The sequence below is a fragment of the Gymnoscopelus braueri genome, assembly GCF_963280865.1.
Source record: "Gymnoscopelus braueri genome assembly, chromosome: 20".
Classification (NCBI taxonomy): Eukaryota; Metazoa; Chordata; class Actinopteri; order Myctophiformes; family Myctophidae; genus Gymnoscopelus; species Gymnoscopelus braueri.
The window spans coordinates 10,801,127-10,810,771 of record NC_137622.1 but is presented as its reverse complement, the minus strand read 5'-3'; the positions used below and the strand labels follow the sequence as shown (position 1 = coordinate 10,810,771).

Below are 9,645 nucleotides of genomic sequence, written 5' to 3'. Positions count from 1 at the left end.
CCAAGTTAACTTAACGTTATAACCTGAGTTGTTTACAGTTATAGTACTCGCATGTTTTACTTAAGGAAAGGTATCAATGCCACAATATCAAAATACTCTGTTACAAGTAAAAAGCCTGTGTTCTAAATGTTAGTACAAAAGTATTGGCATCAACATATACTTAAAGTACTAAAATGTTTGAAAATAGCAAATCTACAAGCTCACAACGAGACGCGTAAAAACGGCAAAGTGTTGGGTCTTCAGTCAACCCACAATATGTCTTTGTACATGTACAATTAGCTTAATTGTTTTTAATTAGTTTTTAAATAAAGTCCCCAATACACGTTTTCTTGATGGACCGATTCCCTAGTTTGAAACTCGCCACACAGAAACTGATTTGACATGATCTCCCACTTCTCTTTCATTTTCACTTATATTTCATTACAATAGGCTAAATGGTCTTTTAAAATGTCTAAACTTTTAACTCAATGAAACAAGTAGTGCAGCCTGCGCTAGCCTAGCTGTTCTGAGGTCATCTATGCTTCCAGGTCATTCTGGGATTAAAACGCAGTCGGAAATCAGCTTGGCATGAGACCAACAATGGCCTATTCCTACTTCACTGGTAATGAGTTGGCCCGCTATTCTGCTGCTGCTGATAATGTTATAAATCGAACCGCGCGATTACAATGTATGTACATATATAATTACATATGAGTGTGTGTATATGTTTTGTGTTAAGTTTACTTGTATGGTAGGTTACTGGGACAAAACACATATGAATTACTTAATGGTAGTTTACATCAGCTGTGAGCAACATGAAAGTCCCTTGAGTTTGTGGTTTCAGTCCATGACTGGCTGCCACGCCCTCCTCTATTTTTGACTTACTCAGTCTGGCAGATCTTTTTGGCTTTGGTCAATCTATTATAAATATACAAACTGTATCTATGTTACAATTTGAGTGTATTTAGACTTATTTGAGTAGTGTATTATTAGTACATGTACTGTTACAAGGTGGCCCACCTTAATGTGTATCAACATTAGGTTAAACATTTGCACGGGCATCATTTAAATGTATATCTGGATTTGTTATTTTGAAGTATTTCTGTTAGCCTGACCGTGTGCTGTAGGGTTAGAGCGAGCTCAGAGGTTGCTGGCACATTTTAGCTGACCAACTTTTCGGATGAATCTGCTTGGCCCTCAGGGCTTGCTGATTATCCGTGGCCCTCAACGCGTGATGGCTAATCAATAGAGCTGCAGTTGCTGCCTGAAAAGGAAAATCGAAAATTAGGCCAGAGTGTTACTGTGCTCTGCTTATGACTGTCAATCAGAAAGTGACGTAGCCCATTCGATCCGGGAACGCATCTACAAATGTCTTCTAAATCCTAACAGGGTTCTGAAAAACATATGTTGCTATGTCAGTGGTTCTCAAACTTTTTTAAATAATTGTCAAGGCCCAAAATTATATTTATTTGGCCGCCAACCCTCAGCTCAAAATATTTTGTTCCAGGGACCCCCCTGTTTGCTTTAGAAAAAATATATATATTCTAAGATTTGCACACATTTTCATGATTTTTTTTGAATAGCCAAAGTATAAAATAATTGTTATAGCTAAAAATCTAAAATGACACGGATGCGTTCGCGGATTGAATGGGTTAAGCTGCCTCTAAAGAGGAGCCAAATATTATACATATTTAAACCCTGGACATCCATGGGCTCCAAGGAACCACAGCTTGTCCTAACAACAACTCTTCATTTACCTCCTATTTAATTCTTCGATGAGGTAATCTGGGTTGGGCCCTCATTTGCAAATATGCCGGGATTACACCACCATGGAAGTTTAGGAATGTAAATTAGAAATCTGAACCCTGGGGGTGCCCCAGTGGCTCACCTGGTAAGAGCACACGCATACCACATAAATAAGGCTGAAGTCCTTACCGCTGCTGGCCCACCTGAGGCTCTTTGCTGCTTGCTTCCTCTCTCACCGTTCCTATCTCTCACTGTCTATCAAAATAAAGCAATTTAAAAGACAATGTTTGGCCTTGGAAAGCTTGGAGCACTGCCTACTTTGATGTGCGGAGTCATTGCTTATGACAACAAAGTCTGTATTTTTTTTTGAAGACCATTACCATTGCATTTGAAAAATGGATTCAGTAGGCGCCAGACATCTGTCTCTTATCTGTGTCTGATTCATAGTTTTATATTCTCAACCTAACTCCCAGGATCTGTGACAACATGACGGCCATCAACACCGCCAGCATCAACTTCAAGTGGGACCCAAAGAGTCTGGAGATCCGTACTTTGGCTGTAGAAAGGCTGCTGGAACCCCTTGTTACCCAGGTAATTCACATTTAAAGTGCCTTGTGATCTGTCTGTCTACTTACAATAAATAAATAAACATAGTTTAATACTACTGTACAATACATTTGTATACTACTGTATATAATTTATTTTTCTCACCCACTGGCTGTTGGATATTAGACTTAAAATTTGATTGAATACGTTTAACACACACTTTCACAGGAGAGCGATACACAGCATTACAAAGATGGAGCGATTGGCACGTATGAAAAGTTTAGTGGTGAACCATTATGGAGGGAAAAAATGAAAAGGTCAAATGCAAGGCTTGCAAGCTGTCTGACACAACTTTGCCAGAGCAGTGGAATTTTCAAATTTGATTTTGGTCAGTCATGCGCATCCATAATATCATTTATGTAGCATTTTGAAATCAGCCAGCCATTGAAACCCAAAAGGCAGCCAGGGACATGCGAGTTGGGGCGTCTGAGGGGGCATAGGGGCCCCCACGCCACACTGAATGTGGAACTAAATGACTCGTAGTCATAGACGGACCATAGATCAGTGTTTACACATATTTGCAACATGATCATGTCATTTATGAACCTTGTAGTAGTACTACAATCTTGAAAGAGATTTTAAGAAGATGAGGGAAAACAAGGTTTTGATTCTCATAATAAATGCATTTATACATTTAACAACGGGAGCGCATGTTTCATATAACGTTACAATGTGGGCTTTTGTCAACATTAAATGGGTCAAAAAGGGCCCAGTTGGAGATTTAAGTCATAATCAATCACTTTGATGCCAGAAAAACATGGTTCAAACAACCAAGAATGATATATTGTAACTTCAAACGGCCTCTTACAAAGTAATATATAAAAATAACTATCAATCGATAAGCCAAGCTACCCTTGTTTTGTTGGTTTATAATAAATCAGTTATCATAGCTCAACCGGCTAACATTACACCACGTTACTTTTGTGGCATGCTACCCGTTTTGGGCTAGACTACTGACCAAATGGACACTTTTTTGATTGGCATTGCACTGATAATTATTTGTTTTATGGCAAGGTACAGTGAGACACTTCTGAAGCACTGACTGTAATGGACACTATTTGTTTTTACCTCCGTTTACCGTTGCTCTGTTTTTCTTTTGCCTTGTATTGCTGTAAACGGCAGTACTTTATTACTTACGTTACTCTTTACCTGTAACTTTGCAACCTTAACTGCTGTGCCGCCTCTGGGTGACTGATTCCCCCCACGGGATAATAAAGGTATATATCTATTTGGTAAAATTGCCGCCACGGCATGAAAAGAAATGCAGTTATTTCGATTTTGGAACTTATGATTAGGACAGAGGTGAATATTGAACTATAGCTATACTATAGCTGCAGGATCTGCCATTGTTTTGAATAATTAAATGATAAAGAAGAAAACATTAGTAGTAATATATTAGAAGTAATATTAGAAGTAATATGATGGAAGAAAATAAGGAAATATAACTACGAGCCTCCTGCAAAGTAAATAACTAAGTATATGGAATATAATATAACTCGTATAATATATTGAAGAGTTAGAGAAACGGGAAACTTTGATACTGTGATAACATGTAAAATGCTGGAAATGTATGTCTCACGCTGTTGGTCTATGAAGCCTATATCATGCAATACTTGGGCACCGTGTGTAAGGCATTAGATAAATCAGATTGACTCATGCATAGGGGGATATATTTCACTATGCTAGTCATTCTGGTTTGTCCTGTAACATTAACATTTAGAATTGCATTGATGAAAATGCCATCATAACACCATTTGGCAGCAGTAGTGGAGTGGGTGGAGATGCAGTCTGGGAATTGGAAGGTCACCTGTTTGACCAGTGACTGTACTTAAAGGAGTAGTTCACCCAAATAATTACCTATTTTCTATCAATTACACACCTCATGAAGCCTTGAATTCATGGAGATTGTTTAGTTTTTGTCGTATTCCTGAGCCAATAATTTGATGACCGGGTGGCTGCGCAGTAGGAGACTCAAGACTCCGCTGGTCATCAAATTATTGGCTCAGGAATGTGACACAAACAAAAAAATCTCTATGAATTCAAGCCTTCATGGGGTGTGTAATTGATAGAAAATAAATCATTTTTTGGGCCAACTACTCCTTAAAGGAGAATTCCGGACAAATTAAGTGTTATCTTTCATGTCTCGTTGCTTGTTTCCAGAATCTGGCAACACGAGTTGCCAGGTTCTGGAAAGAAACAAGCATCCAGTGTTAAATCGTTCGCCATTAACGGCAGGCTCGCAGGAATTTTCAGCGCATGTTTGACTATCATGAGACTCTACAATGAATCGTAGTAGAGAAAAAAATAACATTGCGTCGGTTATAATAGACGAACTTCACTAACCCTCGCGCTCCCATTATAACAACGGAGGGTGTTTAAAAAATGACGACAGGGGAATATATGGAAAAAAAGAACGCCACTTTTTACGTCGCTAGGTGAGTAACGAGACATGAAAGATAACACTTAATTTGTCCGGAATTCTCCTTTAAGTATCCCATTATCCTCAACAGTCAGCCACCGCCGTGCGCTCATCAGAGCCACCGGAGTAGCCATCATCTGGGTGAAGCTGTTAAAGCAATTTCCGCTTCCCCTGTCACCATAAAATACTCCACTTTTGCGAACTTGTAAGCTGTCTCTAAAATTGCTCCGATATGCTCGGAAGTACAGGCGGGCGTAACATAGCTGTCGTTTAATGGACACTGACAGTAGCTTTTTCTCTCTAAAGGTTACCACGCTGGTCAACTCGAGCAATAAAGGCCCATCTAACAAGAAGAAGGGCCGCTCTAAGAAGGCTCATGTTTTGGCCGCCTCGGTCGAGACGGCTACCGCAAACTTCCTGGAAAACGGAGAGAAGATTGCGAAAGAGAGCCAGTTCCTGAAGGACGAGCTGACTGCTGCTGTGGAGGATGTCCGCAAGCAAGGTATATGGAAAACACATATTGCAATGGTGTGTGTTTTTAGGCCTGCACAGGGTGCTCCCAGGGCTGTTAAATAAATCATGGACTGTGTACACTGTCTACCCCAATGGTAGATCTTAAATGGGAATAATCACAGTTGTGAGACGACTAGATTTCCTATGAGAACATGCCTTTACCTCTTAATGGAGACCCTAATTATGAATTTGAAGTTTTATGTGATTGATGCTGTGCATGCTTACAGGAACCATGCTACCCTGGTGGATTGTGTGTGTGTGTGTTCAGCATAAGGTTGCCCCGGGGCATCTGCTCTTGCACATCACCAACCCCAATTTCTATTTTGTCTAGTAGTTTGGATGTTATCATTCTTGTGTTTTTCAACCCACTTACAAAAAGGGAGGATGCATGTTAATCAAGGGATTTAACGCCATCAAGATATGTAGCTTCTCATATGTCTGTTTTTGAGATGTGCGCTTTTAATAATAGACTGTTGATAGTGATGAATATTGAATGAGAGATTCTGCCGGGGACTAGTCACCATTTAAATGATATGTTGTGTACCTTCCACCATTCGCCAATTAGTAGTCCTACTTTGTTATATATATTTTTTTCATGTACTTTGATATCAGAATGATCCTGTATTGAGCTGTTGCCAAGGAAATGACTGTGGAGCTTAACTCATGCACGAAGAGCAGGGGAAGGCAAAGTGTGCAGATGTCATCGATGATTTCAAATGTGTTTAAATGAAATGGCTATATCCACCTGCCTGCTGAGAATCAACTGACACACATTACACACACACAGATGTACATGCATACATAACACATAACACTCACACACTCTCTCAAATCCTCCCAATGCTCATCATATGAGGATGTCTTTTTGACACACTAGACCGGTGGGTTTAGGAGCCATGACTCGGGGGTGGCTATTATCACTTGGTGAAGTGATTGTCAGCGTTTGTCTCTCCTCTATTCCCTCCCAGACATCCAGCAATTTAGATGCCAGTATGTGTGATGTGGTTAGAGTTTACACACACACAAGCGCACACACACACACAGTCCCCCGATGCTCGTCATATCAGGATGTCTTGGCGCACTCGTAGACTAGTGAGTTTAGGGTCCATGACTGGAGTATGGCTGTTAACTTTGTCAGTGTCTGACTCTCCCCTCCCAGACACCCAGCAATTTAGATGCCTCTACGTGTGGTCTGGGCTGAGTTTGGAGGCGGCCACAGTGTCAAGAAATGGCCTGCATTGTGTTCAATGTCCGGGAATGTCACAGTAGCTTTGGTATGCTGTCATTGGACAGGAATCCCGTGTCTGTTGTTAGCTGGTGCCTGGGCTTGGCTGTCAGTTATGCCACGCTGCTCAGCCAAGCGTGCCCGGACTGATAATGCTGCCATTGAGCAGGGCTAAACCCTCCCATGGATTCAGAGGGCATTTTCCTCCCAGCTGTGGCTTACCAGCTGTTTAAATGGGCAAGGGAAAAAAGCCTGATATAATCGTTACGGGAGGGTTATTATGCTAAAGCCTACATGTTAGGAGGCTGCTAGAATGTTGTTTCCTCTAGACATATTTTTTATTTTATTGGGATTTCTAGCTCCTGTAACCACTTCTCCCATGGAGCATTTCATTCATCTATCATCCATCCCTTAAAATCGCTGTGAAATGGCATTCAGGGCAAATTTGCCTTCCTTGGATTGACATCTTTCCGCATGATGCAGAAATTTAAATATCAAGGTGGGATTTAATGCAGAGCGGGACTTAATTTGATTGACGTGATGGATTATGACACCTGACAAACAAATACAATTTATGAAACTTTGTTTGAATGACCGATAGGGCTTGCCGTCAGTGACAGGAAAGGCCCATACGCAATTGCATAGTCGTGAACATACTATATAAAGTGTGTATATACAACAAGCTCACAACGCTTCGCTCTGCAACGTGTTGTGAGCTTGTAAATAAGGTATTTTCGGTGCGCACGGCATGCAACTTAATAAGCTATATACTGTTTCTTTCCATCATTCCTCATCTGTTACACACATGGCAGCGGCAACTTTTTCTTTTATTTCCTAGGCTGAATGAAGAATCAAGTTCTTCAAATGCCGCCTAAATTGTTGAACCTGTTGTGTTCAGATTGAATGGATTTTGATTGCAATCAATGTGTGCGCATTGTGAACCCAGCCTAGGTGCCTAATCAAAACAATGCACTCTCCAAATAACAAGGAATCACCTGCGATGTCACTGCGCCGGTGATCAGATTGGTTTTAATTGAAGCCCAAAGTATAGCATTGCACTGTGATCACGCCAGACCGCACCGCATTTTAAGACCAACACACCCCCACGTGCAAAATGCACTGCCGCTAGGTGCTAAGCAGCATTGCGCCAGGCAGAAGATGCGGCCAATCTTGCAAGCGCTATTGGGGGACTACATTAAAATCCATTTTATTTATCAGCTGGAAGTCCTGAGTTCAGATTGAGTTATAATTTTTTAGTTGGTTTACAGGAAATTTAAATGACAGCTATAATTACTGGAAAAAAAACAAAAACTACTATAAACTATAAATCTGCATTAAGATACTGGCTTATAGATACAATGAGATACTGGCCCATCAAGCTAAGACACACGTGCATAAAAGCTCTGAAACATCTATCTTTGACTTCTTGGTGACATTCAGGATCAGTAGGCATTTAATCCCGTCTAGTATCCACTTCACTATTTATTTGCTTCATCTCACATCTTCATGTCATCCTCTGTCTCCTGTCTGCAACATCTCCAACCTCCACCCTAATGGTTTATTTATAGTCCATCGTATTACATTGTTGCGCACTGAAAATAGCCAATCTACAAGCACAAATGCAGTGCGTCATGTTGTGAGCTTGTAGGTCTGCTTTTTTTCGGCATGTGACACCGTTGTAACTGACTGTGCAGCTGTTGTCCCTTCTGGTTATGTGGCTTATTGTGTGATATACATTTTAATCATTTCATCATGCACTTGGTTGGCCGCAGGTGAGCCGATAGATGGATGGAAGTTTATTAAAGCAGCAGCGATCACTATCTGGCCCTGAAAATGCTTATTGATCTGACTCACCAGGGCTGGGGAATAACATTCTGTGGGTGGGCGTGTGCTTTTCATGTGGTCTATCATTTGCACAAACTGCCTGTTGCGCTCGGTCAGGAACCAGCATGGTCACAATCTACACAATCTCTTTAGTGCAGATTAAGTAGTGTTGCCTGCTGCTGTGTGTTGTGTTCTTGTCAACCACTACTTGAATCGGAATGCCCCCCAGTCAAAGATGGTAAAACACTTAAATCTCATCTTGGAAGGTTGAAATTAATGTTTTAAGAATGGCTGGACAATGTATCACAATTTATCAACATGTCTCCCAGAAAATATTTTTTTCAGATGAGCCAAATGTCCTTGAGGGTTAAATTAATAGATTTCTTTATGACATATTGTTTCCATGTGCAGTGTGCCCTAATGGGAAAATCTAGCAAATAGATCTAGCAAATACCAGGGATGAAAGTTTAAAGCCTGCAATTATAATAATGTGTATATATTTTAATGGGAGTTAATGTTAATGTGTTATCAGTTGCGATGGTGAGACTGCACCCAATGCAATGAATAGTGAGTCTGAGCATTGTTATTGTCACTTTAACCATATTCTATACTTTGGCTATTAAAAAATAGCAGATCTACAAGGTCATAGCGCGGCACCGCGCTATGAGCTTGTAGATCTGCTATTTTTTTTCTAAACCCCTGGCACAAAATTGAGATCGGCGGTCCACGGCCAAATACAAATATATATTTTCACGTGAATACGTTTGAGAACCACTGCTCTATGGAGCAGTAGATCAATTTGACAACCCAGATTAGTTTTTTGGTCAAACTCCTGTCTCTGGCTTTGGGAGACCGTGATTTGTGTTTCACTAATGTAGACTGAGCTGGCATAAGAATCACATTATTTAAAAGTTGAAATTTGGCAGTAACCACCTCACTCCCCCAGCAAAACTGTTTTGGTGTTTACTGTCTGCTTGATAATGTGAGGCTACAAACCTCATTTGTGTGCCCAGTCAACTGTGTAGGCATATCCAGTGTAGGACAAAGCTTGTTGCCGGATGACCCAGACAGGAAGGCTTTGTCATCATGCCTTTGACCTCTTTTTTTTTTTGGGGGGGGGGGGGTATAGTTTTTGTGTATGCTAGCGGTACTGGTCACTGGGTGTTGGGGAGATGTGTGTGTGTGTGTGTGTGTATTACTCTCTAACATTAGCTGTACAGGGCAAATGTGTCAGACTACCCCTCTCCCTCACGTCCTCTGTCTTCTCAAATGAAGTGAATCCAGTGCAATTAACTTGTAGCCTGCAACCAACTGTTGGCTGCCCACAGGTACT

The 9,645-nt window shown here is 40.9% G+C and overlaps 1 protein-coding gene across 1 annotated transcript in view; it reads left to right on the top strand.

Moving 5' to 3' along the window:
- The first annotated feature begins 2,204 nt into the window (after positions 1 to 2,204).
- Positions 2,205 to 9,645, top strand: part of ctnna1 (catenin (cadherin-associated protein), alpha 1) — a 133,242-nt gene continuing 125,801 nt past the window's right edge. Inside the window, exons 1-2 of the mRNA XM_080416484.1 lie at positions 2,205 to 2,316; positions 5,057 to 5,252. Of these exons, the coding sequence (XP_080272610.1) occupies positions 2,212 to 2,316; positions 5,057 to 5,252 (301 nt within the window). The 5' untranslated portion in view covers positions 2,205 to 2,211. The remainder of the gene's footprint in view (positions 2,317 to 5,056; positions 5,253 to 9,645) is intronic.